The sequence below is a fragment of the Dama dama genome, chromosome 18 (genome assembly GCF_033118175.1).
Source record: "Dama dama isolate Ldn47 chromosome 18, ASM3311817v1, whole genome shotgun sequence".
Classification (NCBI taxonomy): domain Eukaryota; kingdom Metazoa; phylum Chordata; class Mammalia; order Artiodactyla; family Cervidae; genus Dama; species Dama dama.
In genome coordinates this window covers 52,892,873-52,918,178 of record NC_083698.1, presented here as the reverse complement: position 1 = coordinate 52,918,178, position 25,306 = coordinate 52,892,873, and the positions used below count along the sequence as shown (strand labels likewise).

Here is a 25,306-nt window from a genome sequence, read left to right as displayed (position 1 = left end):
CTCCTGCATTGTAGGCAAATTCTTAACCATCTGAGCCACCAGGGATGCCCAGAATATTGGAATGGGTAGCCTATCCCTGCAGGGGAACCTGTCTCCAGGGGAACTTCCTGACCCAGGATAGAACCGAAGTCTTAGCATTAACAATCTTTATATTCATGTTATCCAAGTTATATCATATAAAATTAAAAAATACATCCTGAGTCTACTCTAATATTCTTCTATGTTTTCTTAATAAAATTAAGCAATTGAAGAACCTATCAGAAAAAGTTATCACATGCTTTGCTGGCACAAAAATGCCTTGCATGTTAAGCTTTTATACTCTTGTGAATCATAGCAAAGAACAATAACTATAGAGAGATGTTTCTGACTACTGGTGCCCTACTTTTTGGTGTTGAAGCTAGACTTATCCATAAAATATCACATGATATTGAGGTAGTGGCTGCTTTATTATCAAGAAGAGTATCATCTATAGCATGGAGCATGATTTATAAATTGATAATGAGGTCTACTGCTCTCTTTCTGTGGGTCCTAAAATTCCACAATTAATTCTATTACCACACTGGTACAATTTGTAGTATTTCAACCTCTTTGGGTTATTTTCTTTTAAAATATAATTTTATTATATTTTTTTGATTACAAGAATGTTCTCCAGTGAACAAGATTCATTTTTATTTTCAGGAAAAATCACCAATTAAAGTTATTTTTTTTTAAATTGCTATTGTATAGAAGTTAATGTAGTCCAGTGTTGAAGAATGGGGTGATGTGATTACAAGTGTGGGTTCTGGATTTGTTAATGTAGCTCTGACCTTAGTCAAGTGATATGAAAAATAATGTAATCTCTGTTTCAGTCTCAAGTGAAAAACTGAAATCGGGAGCCGGCGGGCAGCGGCCCTCGCCGGGGACCCTCCAGCGGGCCCAGGGGGACAAAAGTGGCTCTAAATCCAGCACGTGCGTACTGAGGCAAGTTAATGGATTTAATATGAAGCACAGAAGCAGATAATGCCAAAGAGCAAGCAGTAATTGGTACACATTTAGTGAATGGGGCAGCCTTTCCTTCTCCCACTGCTGCTGAGATGGCGGAAATTAGTCGAATTCAGTATGAAATGGAATACACCGAAGGTATTAGTCAGCAAATGAGGGTCCCGGAAAAATTAAAGGTAGCACCACCAAACGCTGACCTGGAGCAAGGATTTCAAGAAGGAGTTTCAAACGCTAGCGTGATCATGCAAGTTCCAGAGAGAATTGTGGTAGCAGGAAATAATGAAGACATTCCATTTTCAAGACCAGCAGATCTTGACCTTATACAGTCAACTCCCTTTAAGCCTCTGTCTCTAAAAACACCACCACGTGTGCTTACACTGAGTGAAAGGCCGCTAAATTTTCTGGATTTAGAAAGACCTGCTCCAACCCCTCAAAACGAAGAAATCCGTGCAGTTGGCAGGCTAAAAAGAGAACGCTCTATGAGTGAAAATGCTGTTCGCCAAAATGCACAGCTGGTCAAAACCGACTCCATGTATGGCATTTCAAATATAGATGCAATGATTGAAGGAACTTCAGAAGACATGACAGTTGTAGATGCAGCTTCATTAAGACGACAGATAAACAAACTAAATAGACGTCTACAACTTCTGGAAGAGGAGAACAAAGAATGGGCTAAAAGAGAAATGGTCATGTATTCAATTACTGTAGCATTCTGGCTGCTTAATAGCTGGCTCTGGTTTCGCCGCTAGAGGTAACCTCAGCTCTCAGAAATATTGTCTCAACAGCTGGAAATATAAAGAATTTGCAAACTTCAAAAAAAAAAAAACTGAAATCATAATTCCTACCTAAAAGATTGTTTATGATTGAGTTATTACGTGGCAATGGATGGCCTAGATTCAATCAGACAATTCTAGACAGTAGCATCCAGTCCAACGTTTTCTACTAGTGTCCTTGGTCTCCAGCTTTCCATTTTGTTGCTCCTGTAAGCCAGCTAGCAGTTTACTTGGACCTTTACTTCATTTTTCTCTTTTTGTGCTTCAGCCTGTGCGTTTGCGTCTTCCTCCACTTGTCTCTTATGATTCAGAGGTTTCCAAGAAGATGATGTTAAGGCTGCGAGCTGCAGAAGCTTTTAGTTAGATGCAATCCCTTTTGTCTACTTCTGTCCAGTCCCGTTTGTTCATTTGTTTTTGTTGCCTGTACTTTTGTTGTCATATCCAAAAAATCATTGCCCAAACTAACATCAAGAAGATTTTTTCCTTATGTTTTCTTCTAGTAGTTTTAGAAGTTTAGGTCTTAGGTTTAGGTCTTTAGTCAATTTTGCGTTTATTTTTTGATATGTTGTAAGATAAAACTCCAATTTCATTTTTCTGCGTTGGGATATGGAGTTTGCTGAACATCACTGATTGGAGAGACAGCCTTTCCCTGTATTGGCACCCTCGAAGAAGATTAGTTGACTGTAGATGCATTGATTTATTTCTGGGCTCTCTAAAAATCTATTTTAATTTTGTAGAGCCATTTCTGGACAATAACTTTTTGCTTATAGGAGACTCTTCCCAAAATAGTTTGAATCTGGCTCCTACTATTGCAATAATTAACAGTTTGTGTAAATAAATTGCAATACACTAGATTAATAGTTACTTTTTTTTCCTAATGACCAGCCAGTCTTTACTTAACTTTACTGACTTTGCAGAGAGATCCTTTTCTGTTATATTTTAACCTCATTAAACAAGCAAATGGTGAGGCTCAAAGGAGCTTACAAGTGACAGAGGATGTCCGGAAGCAGATCTTTTTAAGGGGGAAGCTGACCTCTCAGACTTTCAAAATGTCTCATTACTAAGCAAGCTCTGTTAATTTGCTTCATCCACTGGTAGAAAACTAATGTGTTTATGAATAAATTTCTTTGATAACTACTCTTTGCTTTTTAAAAAATACAAGGTGAAGGATGTGCTAATTTTTCTTTGACTGATAAACCTTTTCACCCCTATAGTTCTTATGAGGATACTTGTTATATGCTTGGGATATTTTTATAATTTTTAGATAACTGTGTTAATATCAGGCAGCAACTGAGATAGTTCATAGTTATTCATTGCCTCAGTCTGTCTATAGTTCCATTTAAAGCAAATACTTATAGAACACTCACCATGTACCAGGTATGGTGCTGGACACTGGTAACACAAAGGTAAGTAAGGCACCGTCTCTTCCCCACAAAAAGAAATGGTTTAGTAAGACAGACTTTAACAGAGGTGTTACAATAGAATATAATAAAGGCTTTTATGGATACATGTGTATGTATGACTGGGTCCCTTCGTTGTTCACCTGAAACTCTCACAACATTGCTAATTAGACATACCCCAATACAAAACAAAAAGTTAAAAAAAGAAATATCTTTTTTTAAGGACCATCCCTATAGGTGGGCGTTTGCCAAGGGAACAAGGGAACAAGGACATTAACAGTAGAGGAACTTTAGGTACAGATGTGTAGAACTTTTTAGGCTGTTGTCTGCTGAGATATATGAAAAGAAGACAAGGAAGGCAGGGAGAGGGGCAGCAGTAGTTCAATGACTAAACTGTATGATGGTTGTCTCTAGTGCTGAGTGTAAAGATGTCCAAATCAGACAAGTGGAGAAGAAGAGATATGACATCATCAGATTTTATAAAGAAAAAACTCTGATAAAAATTCTGAAAGCAGGAAGTGGACAACAGCATCAGATCTCCCACTTTAACAATCTCTCCATCTCAATAGGTCTCCTCTGTACCATTAGAGAATTGTGACTGCTGCAATGTTTGAAGAAACAAACTATCTCAGTCTTTATTTATCCTTTTAGATGTATTTGTTTTAAGGAAGAAAATATAGAAGCATAGCTAGAAGAGACCTTGACAGTCCTCTGGTTTGTTTCTTACATGTCCCACATGGGGAAATAGAATCAAGCCATATAGATGGCTGAGGAGCGAGGGCCGTAACCAGACCTACGGTACTCTCTGCTGCACCACTCTGGGAGTTTGTTTTGGTTGTGTTGTTGTTGTTCAGTTGCTAAGTTGTGTCCAACTCTTTGCAGCCCCATGGACTGGAATATGCAGGCTCCCCTATCCTTCACTATCTCCCAGAATTTGCTCAAATTCATGCCTATTGAGTTGGTAGTGCTATCTAACTAGCTCTTTGTCTGCCACTCCCTTCTTTTGCCTTCAGTCTTTCCCAGCATCAGGGTCTCTTCCAATGAGTACAGCTCTTCAAATCGGGTGGCCAAAGTATTGGAGTTCCAGCTTTAGCAACAGTCCTTCCAATGAATATTCAGGGTTGATTTCTTTTAGGATTGACTGGTTTGATCTCCTTGCTGTCCAAGGGATTCTCAAAAGCCTTCTTCAGTGCCACATTGTGAAAGTATCAGTTCTGGTTTGTGAGAATAGATCAAATTGGGGATGCTGCTCAGCTCACCTGCATTATGAGTACAACAGAAGATTTCATTAGGACAAATGGATAGTTAGATGAATTCTGATATTCCTGGAGGGAAATAATGAAATAGAGTTTTATCTGATTTGGACTTGATTTATTTTCTCTACATCATCTTCAGCATGAAAGTGATTTGTTTGACAACAGTTTCATATTGTAAAAGCCAGCTTTACATGCACACAAAGTGGTTTGGAAGCATATTGTATGTAATAATATAGCATAGAGTTTCAAGTAGTAGTCATCTACTCTATTTTATGTAAATGTGAAAATCATTTTTCATTTCTATGTTTTCTTTACAGACTAAGCCTATTATAAAAATACCCAATTCTAAGCTACTCCTTTATAATCTTGTGATATATTATAAAAACTTTGAATACAGGCATACCTTGGGGATACTGTGGTTCCAGGACACTGCAATAAACTGAATATCACAATAAAGAAACTCACATGAATTTTTTGGTTTCCTGGTGCATGTAAAAGTTATGTTTACACTATTGCAGCCTGTTACATGTGAAATAGCATTATATCTGAAAAATGTACTTCCCTTAATTAAAAAAATTTTATTGCTAAAAATTGCTAACCATCATTTGAGCCTTCAGTGAGTAGTAATCTTTTTGCTAGTGAAGAGTCTTGCCTCAGTATTGATAACTCCTGACTGATTAGGGTGGTAGCAGCTGAAGGTTGGTGTGGCTATGGTGATTTTTTAAATAAGACAAAGTGAAGTAATTAGCCTCCAACTTATAAAAATAAATGGAAAAAAATAAATGAATAAAAAATAAAAAATAATAAAAAAGAAAAAAGAAAACAAAACAAATAAATAAGACAAAGTGAAGTCTGTCACATTGTTTGACTCTCTTTCACTTGACTACTTAGAGGCCATTATAGGGTTATTAGGGGGTCTAATTTCAATATTGTAGTGTCTCAGGGAACAGGGAGGCCTGAGGGGAAGAAAAGAGATGGGATCAGTCTGTCAATGGCGGGCAGAACACACAGAACATTTTATCAATTAAGTTCACTGTCTTATATGGTGTGATTTGTAGTGCCCCCAAACAATTATATTAGTAACATCAAAATCACTGATCACAGATCTCCAAAACAAATATATTAATCATGAAAATGTTTGAAATATCCTGAGAGCTACCCAAATGTGACATAGAGACATTAAATGAGCAAATGCTGTTGGAAAAATGGTGCCAATAGATTGCTTCAGGCAAGGTTACCACAAACAAAGCTTCAATTTGTAAAAAAAAATACACTCTCTGTTAAATGCAATAAAACGAGGTATACCCATAGTTATGGTGAATAGAAAAAAAAACGTGACAAAAATTTAAAGTGCAGTAGTTAATAGATTTAGTTAATATAAATTTTTTATCATTTTACCAGAAAATTTATTTTTGAGGTTTTCCATTTTAATAATGAAGATGGTCTTTTTTACACTATTTAATTTGAACTTAATGTATTTGCTGTTTGAGAAAGCAGCTAGGAATTCATGTTGTTTTAGCCAAGGAATGGTTTCCAGGGAAAAGATGGTCTTAAAGAAGAATATATTTCCAATATAAAATAGAATCCTCAACTTAAAAATTTGCATGTAGTTTTGGAGATGATTAAATTCCTTTGGCTCTTTGATGTAGACATGTGTTGTAGGGTCGTTTTAAATATGGAAAAGAGTTCATTAAAATGAGTTTGTTACTTAAAGATATGTAATCTCTCTGTACTTTAAACAATGAGTAGACCTGCTGACAAGAAATTAAACCGCTCTTAACATGGGAACTGTGATCGCTTTGTTTCTTGAGAGCCAATCAATGCGGATCCCTGCACACCGGCTTGGCTTTTATAATAATATTAGATATCCTTCAGTTTGGATTTAATGCCCCAAACTACTCAAACATACAGATGGATTAGAGGTTTCAAAAGGTTGTTAAATAATTTCATTATTATAGCTGATGAAAATGTATGTTTCTGAACCACTCTGTAATTACTTTGAGGGCTAGCATTGTCTAGATTGGTATTTATTTTGGTAGGTCCCTCATTTATCTAGATTGCCAGGAGAAATATCAATAACCTCAGATATGCAGATGACACCACCCTTATGGCAGAAAGTGAAGAGGAACTAAGGAGCCTCTTGATGAAAGTGAAAGAGGAGAGTGAAAAATCTGGCTTAAAACTTAACATTCAAAAAGTGAAGATCATTGCATCCAGTCCCATCACTTCATGGCAAATAGATGGAAAAACAACAGAAATGGTGACAGACTTTATTTTTTGGGCTCCAGAATCACTGTAGATAGTGACTTCAGCCATGAAATTAAAAGACGCTTGCTCCTTGGAAGAAAAGCTGTGGCAAACCTAGATAGCATATTAAAAAGCAGAGACATTAATTTGCTGACAAAGATCCATATAGTTAAAGCAATGGTTTTTCCAGTAGTCATATATGGATGTGAGACTTGGACCATAAAGAAGGCTGAGCACTGAAGCACTGATGCTTTTCAACTGTGGTGTGGAGAAGACTCTTGAGAGTCCCTTGTACTGCAAGGAGATCAAACCAGTCAATCCTAAAGGAAACCAATCCTGAATATTCATTGGAAGGACTGATGCACAGTCCTGAATATTCACTGGAAGGACTGATGCTGAAGCTGAAGCTCCAGTACTTTGACCACCTGATGCAAAGAGCTGACTCATTAGAAAAAACCCTTGTGCTGTGAAGGATTGAGGGCAGGAGGAGAAGGGGTCGACAGAGGACAAGATGGTTGGATGGCATCACTGATTCAATGGGCATGAATTTGAGCAAGCTCCAGGAGATGGTGATGGACAGGGAAGCCTGGTGAGCTGCAGCCCATACGGTCGCCAAGAATTGGACACGACTGAGTGACTGAACAACATCAACTAGTTTATCTTGTGAACATACACAGTGTGAATCATGCTGAAGTAAAGGCTACCATTCTTTACATATATACTGTGTAATATAGGAGAAACTTAGGTCATATTGAAAGTTATGTAGTATTTCAGAAATAATTTCTCTGATTAATTTCACAATTAATTCACCTTGACTGAAATGCATGTTCATTTATTCATTAAAAAAATATATTATTTATTTAGTTGCATCAGGTCCTACTTACAGTGCATGGGCTCAGCTGCCCTGCAGTTTGTGTGATCTGAGTTCCCTGACTGCGGGCTGAACTCGTGTCCCCTGCACTGCGAGGCAGATTTGCAACCACCTGGCCACCAGGGATGTCCCTCATTCATTCTTTAACTTATTAACCAAATATGTATGTGTTACACTCTGAGTATTTTCCAGGCACAACTCTAGATGCTGGGTTACAGCAATGAACAAAACAGATGAACTTGACAAAAAGGAACTTTTTGTTTTAGTGAGGGGAGACAGGCCATAAGCAAATGAGTAAAGAGACAATCCTGGAGGTGTTAAAAAGTGCTCAGAAGAGAAATAAAAGAGCAAAGGGAGATGGAAAATAAAGAGGGTGATGTGTATGCTGTTTTATATGTGATGACCAAAGAAGATTTCTCATAAAAAATATAAGCAGAGTCCTGAAGGAAAGGTGGTAGACCTAAGCAGAACTCGGGTGTAGTCGTTACTGAGCAAAGAGAACCATAAGAGCGAAGGCACAGATATGTGTTATTATTTCATATCTACAAAAAAAGAGACTGGGATAGAAAAAAGGATAGGTAACTGTGTAGAGTCACAGCAATGCTGGTGGGCGGTGCTGGGATTTGAACCTTAGTTTTCAGAAAGACATGGGAAGTATAGAGAAGACTAAGCTGTGTTTGGGGAAAGAGCATTCTATGCAGACCTTACGAGAGCGTGTCCTTAGTCTGTTATGAGAGTGGCAAAGAAGTCAATTAGACTGAAAGATGGATTTAGGGAAAGAATGGTGGGAGATGAGACTGGCTGTGGCAGGGTATAAGAAAGAGTTGTACAGATTGCGTAGAGCCTTGTAGACTGTTACAAGGGCTTTGGATTCTATTCTCGGTGAGCGTTTTGAGCAGAAGAGTGATATGATTTTATTTATGTTTTCTAAAGATACACCAGGTGCAATGTGGAGAAGGCCCTGTACGGGTAGTAAAGGTGCCAGGAGGGAGATTATGTAGTAAAAGCTCAATAGTCTTGATCGGAGAAACACTATTTGGTTTGTTCTAAGATGGTAGTGGAGGAAGGGGTGAGAAGTAATTGGATTCTGTATATATTAATATTTTGAAGGAAGGGCCATCGAGATTTACTGATATGTGAGAGCAGATATTATAGTAAGTCTCTAGCAGACAAATCCTAATTATATAGTCAAAACAAGCATGTTTAAATGGATTCACTGATGAAAATGTCCACTTTCAAAATATGCATTTCTTTAACCTGAAGGCTTTCAACATATTCCTGCTAGCACCATTTTCTGTTTGACCTACATAATGCTGCCTAGAAATTACTCAGCCTTCATTTATACAAAGAAGGTGTGATCAACATCTAAGATTTCTGCACAATATGTTTATGGGTTTTTATTACAGTAAATTTTTTTTTATTTTATTACAGTAAAGTTTTTATTACAGTTTTTATTACAGTAAACTCTGCTGTGTTTGGTTATTTTGAGATAATGAAGTCATCTCAAGCCCTATTATCTACAAGACAGAATCTGGTCTTTTGGTGACATTTTAACTAATTCAAACATTTATACTCACATACATTAAAGACATACTGTATTATTAACAAGTGTAAGGTAGGTGACCCTACCAATTTAAGAAAGTTGAAAATAGCCGTTAGGAAAATATGCAAATGAGAGTTCCTACCTAATGCATTTGGAAGAAAATTGTCTTGAATTATTAAATTTTATGTATTATCTTACATCACCATTTACTCTTATGTTCTGTTTCTTTTAAGTCAAAGTAATTGTATGATATTTGGCAGAGTAAAAAGAAACTCTCTTCTTCAGAGTAGGAGAAACATTTCTTTTCAGGAATAGAGATACACATTAGCATTATGAGTTAAATGACACAATGATGTGCCTATACTTTGAATAACCTTATGGAGTTAAAACTGAAGTTTGTTGCATCGTTATGTAGACTCAAAAGGGCAGCTAATCACTCTATTGTGGAACTACTTCATAGTTGTCTAAGGTTTAGGAAATAGATTTGGATTGGATATAGAGATTTGGGATCCATGAGTCTACAGCTGCTTGAAATCACAGTCTAGATGGCACCTCCCAGGAATGTATGTAGGAAGAAAATCAAGAACCTGGTAGAAGAACCTCAGTGACATTATGGAACGAAGATCAGGTGGAAGGAAAGGAATCATCCAAGGCTGCTGAGCAGTGAGTGAAGCCAAAGAGTAGGGATGAGAATCATTATAGAGAGGTTGGAGAAGATGTTAGGAAACAGGTAGTTACCAGTGTTAAATGTAACAAAGACAACAGATAATACAAGGGCTGAAAATAATATATTGGACTCAGTAATTAGATCTTTAGCTAGAATAGTCTCAGTGGCATGCCAAAGAGAGAAGACAGATTTTAGTAAATTGAAGAAAAAATAGGTGAGAAAATGAGTCAGAATACAGAAGCTTGAAGGAAAGAAATAATATGTGATCAACTAGCAGAAGTGAGGGCATAAGTATTATAGGGCAAAAGCAGGAAACTCCTAGAGAGAGAAGGGTCAGGAGGAAGAGAGAATAATTATTGGAGCAAGTCTCTTGCTGAGGCATCATGGAGAACATACAGGAAGGATAGATTTTTTTGTAGGAGGAAGTGTCTTCCTTTTGATATAGAAGTAGAGAAAACAAGAGTGTGTTGTGGGGGTAAATTTTGGGGTCCTCTGAGGGTGGGAAATGGGAAGAGAAAATGCCTGAGTTCATTGCAGATGTTTCGTCTTGTGTCTTTACCAGCACTACACTTCTATCTATGATGCAAATAAAGACTTTTCAGTTTATTTGAAAGTAATCGATCAAGTTTTCTCTTCTTCATTTCTGCACCTCCCCCCCTCCACTGAATAACCACAGTATCATTTGTGGAGATATTGCCATATAATTTTAGTTATGTATTCTTAGCATGAGATATATAGACAGGAGCTGGTATAATATACATGGAAATATGGACATGATTATCCTGCACATTTTCACAGAAGTAAAAGTATTAGGCAGGCATATCTGAAACATCTTTTAAATTTCATTTTAAGAATTTATTACATTGGGGGTTAAGTTTTATTTGGACAAAGAGCACTAATATAGAACCAACTGTAGAGTTAATATTTTAGTAGAATGGTCCAGAAAAATTTTCTTTTCACTGAGGAACTATGAGACAGGTGAGAGACTGGTGACACCTCTGACTCCTCCAGGTGACACAAGGCCTGAAGTCAGAGTTCTTCCTCCACAGCTGAAGCATTCCAATGTGTAAGACTGGGTATCGTTATTTTGAGAAAAGGCAGAGAGGGAGTGTCTTCATGGGATAGAATTTCAGTAGCTAAATTGTTTGATTAAATGATGTCTTGCTTCGGTTTTATTATCTAATTTATTGTGTACAGATGGGCTGAAATGAAAACCACACTTCTGAATGCTTGATGAAAGGCATAGAGAATGATGGAGTGTATTTTCTAAAGATTAGCCCCTTTATCTTCCTGTTTCTTTCTTTTTCAGTGAAAATAAACACACAGCTAAATTGCATTGTTTTTAAAAAGGAAGAAATGAACTGTATGTAGGCCTTAACTGTAAGGATCATCTTTTTTAATGATGCTAATGTGAATTACTTTTAATAGGATTTAATCTCATGGGTTGGAGTAGTAGAGAAAGAATCATCTCAGCTATTTAAACAATATGTGCCTAAGTGGTGTATAAGGATTCTAAATAATATTAGCATTCTATAGGTAAAGCAGTTGTTGGACCTAATTAAAAATCATCATTCAAAATAGAAAATTATATTCCTATTAATATTTAATTTCTTTATATCAAATTGTTTTTTTTTGAGAAATGGTAAGAAAATTTGCCTAAAATGTTTATATAGAGCACCATTCTATGTAGTTGACACTTTGGAGAGCATTTTTTTCAGGAATCATTTTCCAGTGATTAAAAATCCTTTGGATATTAGTATAATAAGAATTTGTTGTTGTTTCTTGTTCAGTCGCTAGGTCATGTCTGACTCTTTGTGACCCCATGGACTGCAGCAAGCCAGGCTCCTCTGTCCACCACTATCTCCTGGAGTTTGCTCAAATTTATGTCCTCTGAGTCAGTGATGTTGCTATGAAGAAAAAGATAGACAACTGGATAAATGATGCTGGGACAGATGACTATTTAGGAAAAGATAATTTCCTACCACATATATATATATGTGTGTGTGCACATATATATATACAGCAAGAATTTCCAGATAAATTAAACATTATATATTTATCTACATATATTATATATTTATAACATTATATAACATTATATATTTATCTATATATACATGTGTGTGTGCATAGTCACTCAGTCGTGTCTGACTCTTTGTGACCCCATGGACTGTAGCCTGCCAGGCTCTTCTGTCCATGGCATTCTCCAAGCAAGAATACTGGAGTGGGTAGCCATTACCTTCTCCAGAGGATCTTTTCAACGCAGGGATCGAACCCAGGTCTCCTGTATTACAGGCAGATTCTTTATCATCTGAGCCATCAAACAAGACATTGTTATTCACCTTTCAAACAACAAAGATGAAACTGACATCGAAGTGAGGGAAACCGGGCTCTCTCATAAAGTACTGGTGATATCAGCGTAGGGGACATTACGCAAGGTGCAGGTCCTTCTTCACTGAAGCATAATTGATTCAGCTGCTGGGGCTGTGTCATCTGCAGGGATTTGGAGATTGCCTTAGCAGAAGAAAGCCACCCAAAGTCACATTCCTTCCTTAGGTTGTCCGCACCCATGACTGATCATTGTGGTTGCATAAATCCCTAGTCAGCTCAAGTCAACACAATTCTGAACAGCTTTTCTAGCTTCAGAGGGCAAGTACAGCTTTGTCTTGTTTGAGGGTAAACTGGTTATGTGCATCAAAAGACTTAAATGCAGTTTATTGTTTGACTCAGTGATTGTATTTCTACAAAAGTAGTCTTGGAGATAGGAAAAGATGTATTTCTAAGGATATCACTGCAGCACAATTGATAGTATAGAAACTGTGTAGACAATTTACATGGCCAGCTGTTAGATAGTCACAAAATTGTTTTGATCACAAGGCCATGAAAAATGAAATTACGGAAAAACATTTGACAGAGTACAAAAATACTTATGTATGTAAAAATAACAGATTTCTAAGAAACATATTCAGCATAGCCTGTTTTCAAAGTACATATCAATGCATACAAAAAATATAGAAAGGAAATATAATAAAATGTTAACATTGGTTTCCTCTAGAAAAATAAGGTTATGGAACACTATTTTCTTTGAGCTCTCTGACTTTTCTAAATTTTCAGCAATAATAATAAATGTCTTATAAATTTAGGGGAAAATGCATATTTTACTTTTTAGCAGATTTTTTTTTTTTTTTAACTCCTTCACAAACACATGAGAACTGTCATGAAATCTGCTTTGATTCTGATTTATTTTGTTTCAGGAATGGATGAGGGAGGAGTTCCCTAGGAACACTTCCTATTTGTAGCTGTTTCCAATGGGACACCTGCTCCCCTATTATATATGTGTATCTTGCATGTGAGGTTTCTTTTGTGGGGGGAAACAATACAGTAGGTCTATACTCTTGACTCTCATCTTGGAGCCTAAGATTGAGCTGACGACTACTCAGAACCTGTCAAAGGATAGTTAATAGAAGGACCAGTTAGCCAACCATTTTCTTCTAGAGCAATGGTTTTGGAGCTGACTAGAGATGGGGTAGGGAAGGAAAGTAAAGAGCGGTTACTGAATGATAGGGTCTCAGGCCTTCTCTGTTCCTTCTTCAAGTAGAGTGGCTATACTTTGATCTATTTTCCATGTCTGACTTCTGATATACTCCAAGATATACTTGGAATTGAGTTTTCCTTGGTTTAAAGTAGTCTTTGAATGGCAGTTTTCTATGGTCTTTCAGTTCTATCCCTTAGATCACTCAGAAGTATTTGGACTCTATTAGTTTAGCTACCATTAGAAATGTCTCCAGTGAATTGTGAATCAACATCCACTTTATATAAGGGGTAAAATAAAAATTAGTCAGTGAAAACTTTTTTTTGGCCACTTTCTTTTTTTAACTGAAGGATAATTGCTTTACAATGAAAAACATTTTAACATTTTTCAGAAGCAGTTTGGAAGATTCCATCATGTTAATATTCAACACCCTTTTTATACAAAAGGCATGTAGAAGATTCCTCCTTGAACTTAGGATGAAAAAGACTTTTTTCCTCTAGTGAAATTGACATGAGATTCAAAAACATTTATTTGTTTATTCATTCATTTATTTTTGGCTGTGCTCTGTCCTCTTTACTGTGTGGGCTTTTCTCTGGTTGCAGTGAGCAGGGGACTACTCTTTGTTGCAGTGTGCTGCCTTCTCATTTGCAGTGGCTTCTCTTGTTGTGGACACAGGCTCTAGGGCACACAGGCTTCAGTAGTTGTGGCACATGGGCTCAGTAGTTGCAGCTTCCGGACTCTAGAACATAGGCTCAGTAGTTGTGGCTTAGTGCTCCGAGGCATGTGGGATCTTCCTGTACCAGGAATCAAACTCATGTCTCCTGTGTTGTCAGGCAGATCCTTTACTACTAAGCCACCAGGGAGGTCCCCATCATGAGATTTTTAATCAAGAACTAAACAGCTAACTAAATTTTCATTTTTGTTTTGTCTACAAGTATGCTTGGAGTCAATCTGTAGTAATTATCTTATCTTTCAACCATTATTATGCAAATATCTTTCATTTTAATGATTTATGATAGCTCTTATTTTCATATATGACCTGTATACTTATTATGTGTTTTTATTATAACACATTCTAAAACTTTTTGACAAGTAAATGGAATATACATTATAAATGATATTTTAAAATCTCATAGAGACTAAGTGCTAGATAAAATATGACATTTATAACTACAACTAACTTGTTTACTATATGCACGCAAATATTATGATAGGTCTTTGGTTAATAATGTTTCATTTTACATATTAGATCAATACTTCCTCTCCCGTCCCACCCTTCCATCACTGTAGACTAGTGTACTTGTATTACCAAGGTCCTATCTACCTGCACAGCTCATGAACTGCTCACTCTAGACCACATATTTTCCTTAAACATTTGCTTTTCTCCTCATGGCTGGGAAAGTAGTTTTCCTGGTGCATATGGAATGATTAAGGCAGAACCATGATATATAAAAATGTTTTCATAAGTTTCTAAACTGTACTGTATATATATAAAAAGAAAACAACTGTGTGGGGGGAGCAGTAAATATTAAATCACTCTTTTTAGGGGAAATGAGTTTTTGAAATTCACTGTGTATGCAATTTGAAGTGTAGGATGTTTCCATAGGAAATGAATGATTCATTTCAACTACAGAAAAAGGCATTTCATTAGTCAAAATCCTATCCAGATGAGAATTATATGAATTTGGTAAGAGATTATTTTTCTATTTTATATCTCTATGTAGTAGAACAAATCTTGTTTTCCCTCCATAATTAGTAGGTATTCCATCTGTTTTTAAACACTTTGGTACTAAGATCTGGAAAAAGAGGCTCACTCTTCCTTTTTGTTCCTCCAGTGGGGGATTGCAGCATTTTGGAGTTGTGTGAAAAATCTGTACTTGTCTGTCTGAGTGAGATCCTTGGTTCCTAGTGAGGGAATGGTGATGGTGCCAAAGCTTCTCCTGAGTAGCCCTGGTATGGACTCGCCCATTCCCTAGGGCAATTGAAGGCCTGAAAATGAAGAGAGATGTAGGAAAAAGTAGATCTATACAAATGTCATAAAATAGCTATGCTATTATACTCTCTCTGTTAATAGAACTAAACAGCTTAGACTAAATATTGTTTACTGTTTAGTTTTTCTACCTTACAGTCTTTTTTCATTCACTTATTCAACAAATATTTGTGGAATACTTGTATGTAGGGATACGGTGGAAGCAAGAAGGATATCATCCCTGGTCTGGTGAAGTTTAGAATCTAGTGTATAGAGAGGCAAGAATTAAATAATTTTCATAAGTATATATACAAGTCAAAACTCTAATATTTTAAAGGAAAAGTTCAAGGAGCCTTACTTAAAATAGGGGCAAGGGTGGTAGTGGGTAGTTAGCTTAGACCTAAAAATAAATAGGTAGGTATTATCTAGGTGAGAAGTGAAAGTGTAGAGTATTTAGGCTTAAAAGTTAAGTTGTAAATGTAATGAGCAGCTTTAAAGTTATAACATAGACCACAAAATGAGAAATAATTTATAAAATGGAAATAAAAAATCAAATTAAAATCTTTCATATCATCTTCTATGTGTTGCATCTGACTCTGCAAACCCATGAACTGTAGCCTTCCAGGCTCCTCTGTCCATGGGATTCTCCAGGCAAGAATACTGGAGTGGGTAGACATTCTTTTCTCCAGGGGAGCTTGCCAACCCAAGGATTTAACCTGGGTCTCCCGCATTGCAGGAAGATTCTATAGTTTCATAAGTCATGACATTTTGTATAAAATTTTTACTGCAGCCTTTTTATCATCATTATTTTTAACACTAAAGGGCAAGTTTTCTTATCATTAAATTCTTAGATCTTACTTTTGAGGAATTCCTTGGAAAACCAAAGATATAAAAGGTTAGTATTTTTCTAGATTGTTGACAGTCTTGGAATTTTGAATGTTGTCAGCTTTTCCTGAAGGATTAGTAGGCTAAGACCTTTCCAGAACTGATTTCTGGTCTCCCAGAACTATCATTTGTTCTATCTCTGAGAAACATCTTCCATGAAGGATGATTTGTCTTCAATAACTTTTAGATCTTGACATATTTTAATTGTGGTTCATCAACCTTATATTGATTGTCGTGTGGCCTGAGGCTGAATGAACTCTTCTTTCAGATTTACAGAGAGATCACCATGGGAAATTAGGATCATATGGTAATTCTTGTCTTGTGGACCATCATATTACAAATTTGCCATTCTTTACATTATTCCCACTTCCAAACTTTGCACTTGAATGACTTGTGTATAGTCATTTTGGCAGGCAGTTATATGCACACAGGTTGTGTTTGCTCCTTGGAAGAAAAGCTATGACAAACCTAGACAGCATATTAAAAAGCAGAGATATTATTTTGCCAACAAAGGTCCGTTTAGTCAAAGCTATGGTTTTTCCAGTAGTCATGTATGGATGTGAGAGTTGAACTATAAAGAAAGCTGAGTGTCGAAGAATTGATGCTTTTGAACTGTGGCATTGGAGAAGATGCTTGAGAGTCCCTTGGACTGCAAGGAGATCCAACAAGTCAATCCTAAAGGAAATCAGTCCCGAATATTCATTGGAAGGACTGATGCCGAAGCTGAAACTCCAATATTTTGGCCACCTGATATGAAGAACTGACTCATTGGAAAAGACCCTGATGCTGGGAAAGATTGAAGGTGGGAGAAGAAGGGAACGACAGAGGATGCGATGGTTGGATGGCATCACCGACTCTATGAACATGAGTTTGAGTAAGCTCAGGGAGCTGGTGATGCACAGGGAAGCCTGGCATGTGGCAGTCCATGGGGTCGCAAAGCATCGGACATGACTGAACAACTAAACTGAACTGAACTGTGTTTATGAATATATAAAGGTCTAAACATCTAGGCAAAAAGCAAATACTGCAGTCAATTATCCAAAGGCTTTATCTGCATGAGGTTCAACATGCAGAAATTTACCTTCACCTGTTTCCTCTCCATTCCTGGAAACTCTAAGAAGACATTCAGGCCAATCATAGCCCCCAGGGAGACTGGATCTCACAGCTCCAAGCTCACAAATATTTTGCCAAGTCCACTATCATGGATTGAATTGTACTGACCCAAAATTCATATTTTGAAGCTTTAAAAATCCCCCAGTACCTCAGAATGTGACCTTATTTGGAAATAGGGTGGTTGCCACTGTAACTAAGAAGAGATCAAGCTGGAGTTGGGCAGGCCCCTAATCAAATGTGACTTGGTGTCTTTACAAAATTGAAAAATTTGGATGGGCTTCCTGAACAGGGAGAACACCATAAGAAGAAGGCAGGGATATCAGGGTGATGTTTCTGCAGGCCAAGGAATGCCAAAGATTGCCAACAAGCCACCAGAGGCTATGCAAGAAGCATGAAGCAGATTCTTCACAGCCCTCAGAAAGGACCAACTCTGCTCATACCTCAATCTCAACCTTCTATCCTCCAGAACCATGAGAGTAAGTTTCTGTTGTTTAAGTCGCCCGGTTTGTAGTACTCTGTTACTGCAGCCCTAGCAAGCAAATATACCCACGTTTCAGTAGGTCTACTAGAACTCAAGTAAAGTTGGTCAAGTATTCAAACCCAAGTAAAAAACTTTGCCTTTGTCGAAGCTCTCTTCTTGGATCTTACAGGTTCTTTCATCTCTGTGATAATCAGTGCCTTCTCCCTCACCTGGCTCTTATGGAATATATTTTTTTTCCCATTTCATCTCTTTTCATACCTGATCTACCCTACTGCCTCCCCTCCTCATTTTCTACTAGTTTCTTCTATTGTGCCTTGAGAAAACCTGTCCATCTTCTCTGAGTATTTCTTCTGCTTTTTCACTTTAAATAAAGACCTGCATTTTAATTCTGACTACTAGCATATGATTTGAAATCTATCGTAAGGACTGATGTTGCAGCTGAAACTCCAATACTTTGGCTACCTCATGCGAAGAGCTGACTCATTTGAAAAGACCCTGATGCTGGGAAAGAGTGAGGGCAGGAGGAGAAGGGGACGACAGAGGATGAGATGGTTGGATGGCATCACCGACTCAATGGACTTTGGTTTGGGTGGACTCCAGGAGTTGGTGATGGACAGAGAGGCCTGGCATGCTGTGGTTCATGGGATTGCAAAGAGTCAGACACGACTGAGCGACTGCACTGAACTGAACCAGATCTTGTCGCTGATTCTTCCTCTGTCTACAGCCATTTTTTCTCCTCCCTCATGCCTACTCTTTCTTTCCCTCACTTTTGTGATCTCCTCATTGTAGACTTGTCACCCTTCAGCCACGACTTGATCCATTGATTCACTTGCCTCCATAACCAAGCTGACCCTCTTGTATCTCTTTATTATTTTCTGTGGCATCCTAAAATTCTTTGCAGTCTTGACTATCTGACATATCCATTGTCATTGATAAGTTATTCACATCACCCATTTCTCTGTTCCAACCTTATTGGATAAAATGACAAAATAATGCTATTGGGTCCAATATTCATTTATGATATGTAATCTCAGCCGGCCTTTGCTATTGCATAGCCATTATGACATTTTCATAGCAAGTCTTCTGTCCTATTCTCCCCTTCTGTCAAATTCTCCTCTGGTCCTAGTAAATCATCTTGCCTTCAACTTTGATGAGGTTTAGTCCATATGACTTGGTGACCTCAGCATCTAAAAATGGAATTAATTGCATCCCTTCTACAAATAATTCTACTCTTTGGATTCTTCGTGATTGTCTATGTAATCAGCAATGGAAGCCTCCAAATGCAAGCCCAGATTTACTTTCCTGGGAATATTTCCTGTTTATATCTTGGATATAGTTCAAGTAGAATATATGGCATGCCCCAAATAGGCTTTAAAATTTCCCAACCTTATGCCTCTGCTAATATTTCATACTTCTGAATGCTGCTATTTTTCACTCCTCATTTTGTTCATATCAAATAATTTTCACCTTTCAAAAGCCAACTCAAATGTAGCCTCTCCATCAAGTCATTCCTCATCACCCAGCTGGTACTGATCTTTCCCCCTCTTATGGCATTTATTCCACTAGTTATAGGTAATTATTTTACCATTATAATGTAGGCATTCCCCTTTTTTTATTTTAATAGATTCTAAGCTTCTTTAGGGCAGGCTTGCAGTTTTATTACTCTCTCTCTTGTGTTGCCTGCATATGATAGATAAAAACAAATATTGATGAACAAATAATTTAAAATAACTGTTTAATTATTAGAGCTAAATAGTTACATATTTATTCATCTAGATATCTGAAAATTTTTAAACATAGAAATCTTAGTATAGAAACATCATTTTCTGAGATGATAAAATAATCTTCCAAAGCCAAAGCAAAAGGAACCAAACCAAACAAAACAAACACACAAAAAAATAACAACCAAAAAATAAAAACCTCAGAGTTTAATATATGAGGCTTAATTTTTTATAACCAGTATGCTTTAGTTTTTCTTATGCTAAGATATTATTCCCTATTTCAAAACAAAGTTGTGAGGATCAATGAGAAGAGATCTATTTTTTCTCTGTATGTAGGTGAGTAAAGCTGTACAAAGCAGCAGAAATTACCCTTTTTGTGTGTATGTCTATGCTACACTTTGTAGATTTACTCTGAATACTAACTATTATTTCCCACAGGATTTTCAGTGTAGGTGTTCTTTGCCTCTGTCTTCTCTGCCACAAGACACACTAACGTGATACTGAGAAATGCAGATACAAAACCAGGGGGATAAATTCTGGACTTCTCAGTTCTGTAACCTGAAAAAAGCAACAATGCATAAAATGCTGTCATTTGGGAACACAAAAAGAGATTCATGCCAAACTTCTTTTTCTTTTCTATTTTTTCTTTCTTTCTTCGTTTAACACAGCAATATCTACTATATCTAGTGCTTTGGTGCATTAATTAAACACGTTTTTTCTGAGGTATGCCTAGGAATTGCTAGTATGGCCTTTCTAAATTTAATCTGAACTCCTCTTCTGTCTTCTGATCCTTCTGCTATCACTTCTCTTTTATTCTTGCTGCCTAATTGAGCTGAGAGATGGTAGTAGAGGACCTACAAATGAGTAACACTTCCCGTTTTGTTTTCTGAAAGTCCTGAGCCATATATTGATTTCATAGGACATTTTGTTATTGGTTGGGCTTCCCCAGAAGCTCAGTGGTAAAGAATCTTCCTGCAATGCAGGAGACTTGTAGGAGACGTCGGTTTGATCCCTGGGTCAGAAATATCCCCTGGAGAAGGAAATGGCAACGCACTGTAGTATTCTTGCCTGGGAAATCCCATGGACAGAGTGGCCTGGCAGGCCATAGTCCATGGGGTTGCGAAGAGTTGGACACAGCTGAGGGACTAAACAACACAAACTGGGAAATAGAGCATGTGCTTTTGAATTAGCTAAGCCTAAATTTAAATCCCAGTTCTACCCTATATCCCCAGTAACTGAGCGAATCATTTAACTTCTCTCAGTCTCAATTTCCTTATCTTTTAAAAAGGAGATAACAACATTGACTTTTCAGAGTTTTTTGGAGTTTTAAATGAAATAGCATATGTAAAGCACATAACACAGAGCCTGGCACAGAATGCATATAATAAATAGTGGGTATTATTCTATTTCTATTTAAGGAGATACATGATAATTTCATTTAATTACTACATATTCCATTGACCCTAGGTTCTCTTTTTAGAATGTTAACAATTTGTAGCTGTGAATCAAGTTTACCCCATACCTCCTCTATCACTTTGCCCTCCAAATCCAGCTTATTTTTGGAAAGTACTTTCCCTGGGAAGATAGAGATGAGCATCTGAGTTTGGTGAAACACTGCAAGTAGAGTGAGGAGGGGACTGTGTACTGCCTCTTCCGTGAAGTTCATGTATAACTTGTCCATATTCCATGTACTTTCAGTATTTTATTTCATCAGGATATTGCTGCTGAGAAAAAACTATCTTTAGCGCTACATACAGGAACAATCTCTGCTGTGAAGCTCTGGGCAAAGAATAATGTAACTTCTCTCATCACAGTGTTGGTTTTACTCAGGATTGGACATCAACATGGAAGTTAGAGAATTTGAGATTGACATGTGTATACTGTTATATTTATTTTATTTTTTTCATTTATTTTTATTAGTTGGAAGCTAATTACTTTACAATATTGTAGTGGTTTTTGCCATACACTGACATGAATCAGCCATGGATTTACATGTGTTCCCCATCCTGATCCCCCCTCTCACCTCCCTCCCCACCCCATCCCTCTGTCTGGGTCTTTATATTGTTATATTTAAAATGGGTTACCAACAAGGGCCTACTGTACGGCACAGGGAATGCTGCTCAATATTCTGTTGTACTGATTATACATACTCATGGTGCTATACTTATTGGATTGAATATGCAGTTTTCCTGTTTCCTTATTGCTGCTGCTGCTGCTAAGTCACATCAGTCGTGTCCAACTCTGTGTGACCCCATAGACGGCAGCCCACCAGGCTCCCATTCCTGGGATTCTCCAGGCAAGAACACTGGAGAGGGTTGCCATTTCCTTCTCCAGTGCATGAAAGTGAAAAGTGAAAGTGAAGTCGCTCAGTCGTGTCCGACTCTTCCCGACCCCATGGACTGTAGCCTACCAGGCTCCTCCGTCCATGGGATTTTCCAGGCAAGAGTACTGGAGTGGGGTGCCATTGCCTTCTCCGGTTTCCTTATTACTTCAGTTATAAAGATTCATGAGAGTGTATCTACAGCCACAGTTATAATTTTATTAAAATAGTTATTTGGCTATTATTTTATAGATTTGATAGTATATATATATATTCATGTGCATCCAATTTTTTGAAGGTTTATTTATCTATTTTCAAATGTGTCATTTATTAGATTTCAAATCAGTAGTCATTTAAAAATAAATAACTGGCAGGATTTATTTTTAAAATAAAATAAGCATTGGTAGGATTGTTTTACTTTTCCCCCAAATTTAAGTTGCTATTTCTGTATCCTGTTTTGAAGAGCGCAGGATAAAATTAGTTATATGGAGTTTGTGGTTTGTTTATTGGCAATAAATGGCACTAACTAGTTAACTGAAAAATCTGCTGATTCCATTCATGCTAAGCCTATGAACAGAAAGTATAAAATTTGTTTTAGATAAGAATCAGTGAATTTCATATCCTTGATTGGTGCCAGGTTGGCAACCTTTTAATGATACCAGATGGACATGGAGATTTTATTTTATTTTTTATAATGAACAAAATAGAGAAGCAGGTGCTACAGAACAATTCTCAGGGTTCCATGGGGGGAAATTTGGCTTCTATTTTCATTCTAGCATTATTTCTTGTTTTGAAACAGCTAAAGATTAGATATTGAAGGAAGGGAGTGAATGGTCACCAGTTGGGAATTCCTGTGAAATGAATTACTACCACAACTACTACTGTAGTGTAGGTATGCTCACAATCAGGATCTTAATACTCAAACACTTAACACATTAGAGCCGTTAGAATCAATTAGTTTAGTATCACTGTATCTCATAATTGAGAAGGATTAGGATATTTTTACAGATGTGACAAAAGAGGCCTACAGAAAGGAGTTTTGCCCTAAGTTACATAGCTAGTTAGTGGTATACCCACCCACAACCCAATTCCAGGTATCTAACTTTGAACCTGTTACTCTTACCATCACATATATTGCCAAACTCTTAACAAGAAGAGTAAAAATATCATCTGTTGGGTTTTTCCCTCCTATAGGATGAACTTAGTGAAACAAACAATCAAAGGAATGAGCTGTCTGTTGGAACATTTGCCTTGAGACAGCTCTTCCTTATTTGGTGGATTCTCCCCAGAGTTTCCACATAGACCTTGTTCCTTGGCAATTAGCATATTAGAAAGGAAAAATATTTGCAGCCTAATTTAAATCTTCTAATTAATAGTCATTATTATTTTTAACATAATCCAACTGCACTGCAAACATTGGAGAAAACAATTAAGGCAAGCTGAGAGGGAGAGATAAAATCTTTCACAATTATCACATTGCTAATCTCTTCTAGATCATTTCATATTGGGGATATTTTCTTGGAATTAATCAAAAGATCATTCCCCAGTTGCTTAGTCTGGGTTGTATGGTATGTGACTATGTCCAGACAAACCAAAAGAAATAGTCTATTTTAAATGGTTTTAGCAGTGAAAATTCTGTCTTGTCACAACATTGCAGAATGACCAAGTTATAGGATATAAGTGCACAGAAACATGTATAAATATAGTTAGAAGTTTTGCTAACCAAACTTTAAATGGTTAAGATGGTTTTATATTGCTTATTCCACATTTTTGCTTTTCCATTTATTATTTCCATCAGCTGCCATTCATTCTTGACTAGGTATCTAGTCCACTTAGTTCTCAGCTCTGCATCCCTGGAACCACTGGTTCTCTGGGCAAACTCTGTCCAGATTGTTTGGCACTCCTTCCTCAGTCTCTTCCTGAACCTCTCCTCCCAATTCACCCCCTGACCCAATCCCAACCAGACTGGCTGCTACTAAGATCAGTCATGGCCAGGGCTGGCTCTAGGAAGGATCCAATCTCTTCTTTTCCACCTTGGTGCTGAAACTCTATCCCAACACACCCTTGTTCATTGTGTGGTCCTAACCCAGGACTCTTCTGGTAAAGATTAATTTTTAAGCATAGAGATAACATTGCAAAGGGTAAACATTTAGCTTTTGAGATAGGCAGACCTAGGTTTAAATCCAGCTCCAACTCTTATTACCCATTTGACATTAGACAAAATACTTTTCCTTTCTAAGTCTCAGTTTCAACCTATTAGAGTTGTGAAAGTGAATGTGTTAGTCACTCAGTCCTATCTGACTCTGTGCGACCCTGTGGACTGCAGACTGCTAGGCTCCTCTGTCCATGGAATTCTCCAGGCAAGAATACTGGAGTGGGTTGCCATTTCCTTCTCGAGGGGATCTTCCCGGCCTGGGAATCAAACCCAGGTTTCCTGCATTGCAGGCAGATTCTTTATAGTCTGAGTTGTGTTAGTCATTCAGCTGTGTCCAACTCTTTGCAACCCATTAGACTGTAGCTTGCCAAGCTCCATTGTTCACAGAGTTCTCCAGGCGAGAATACTGAAGAGGGTAGCCATTCCTTTCTCCAGGGAATCTTCCTGACCCAGGGATTGAACCTGGGTCTCCTGCATTGTAGGCAGATTCTTTACCATTTGAGCCACCAGGGATGCCCAGCCACCATCTGAGTTGTAGTGGGGCTTAAATGAGAGAATTAATACAATTAATCTGGCAGAGAGGAGTAAGTACCAGTATATGGTGTTTATTTCCTAAAGGAAATCAGTCCTGAATATTCATTGGAAGGATTGATACTGAAGTTGAAACTCCAGTACTTTGGCCACTTGATGTGAAGAACTGACTCACTGGAAAAGACCCTGATGCTGGGGAAGATTGAAGGTGGGAGGAGAAGGGGACGACAGAGGATGAGATGGTTGGATGGCATCACTGACTCAATGGGCATGAGTTTGAGTAAATTCCAGGAGTTGGTGATGGACGGGGAGGCCTGGCATGCTGCAGTCCGTGGGATCACAAAGAGTTGGACATGACTGAGCAACTGAACTGAACTGAATTGATGATGTTTATTATGATACAAGGCAGGAGAGCATGGAAAGTTAAGAGTTTGGGCTTGGGAGGCAAATAGACATATATTTAAATATTGTTGCCACTCATCACTAGTAAGTTATTTTTTCCTCAGAGTCTCAATTTTCTAATTTGCGAAATAAAATGAATAATAATGCCTACCTTGCAGAAGATTTAGTGAGATAATAGCTCTAAGCTACTTGACACTCTATGGCATATCTGTAAAGTGAATGCAAGTAGTCAAGTTCATTATGTATTATAGTGCCTCTCTCTGACCTCTTCACTATCATGGTTAGCTTTTCTATCAGAAGACTGGGTTACTCTCTTGCTAGCCTCTTAGAAGCTAAGCACATTACCCAGAAACTCAGAGGAAATCTGCATTCATCTAACCATCCATTTATTTATTCATATGACAAGTGTCTATTATTGACTATTGCTGTCCTTTATTTAACCTCTGTGTTGAACTTCCT

At 37.4% G+C, this 25,306-nt stretch overlaps 1 protein-coding gene across 1 annotated transcript; it reads left to right on the top strand.

The window, feature by feature from the left end:
* Positions 1 to 875: 875 nt before the first annotated feature.
* LOC133072811 (mitochondrial fission factor-like) lies at positions 876 to 1,790 on the top strand. The gene has a single exon (XM_061166349.1). The coding sequence runs from the start codon at positions 1,074 to 1,076 to the stop codon at positions 1,728 to 1,730; it is 657 nt and encodes a 218-aa protein (XP_061022332.1). The 5' UTR covers positions 876 to 1,073; the 3' UTR covers positions 1,731 to 1,790.
* Positions 1,791 to 25,306: the final 23,516 nt, after the last annotated feature.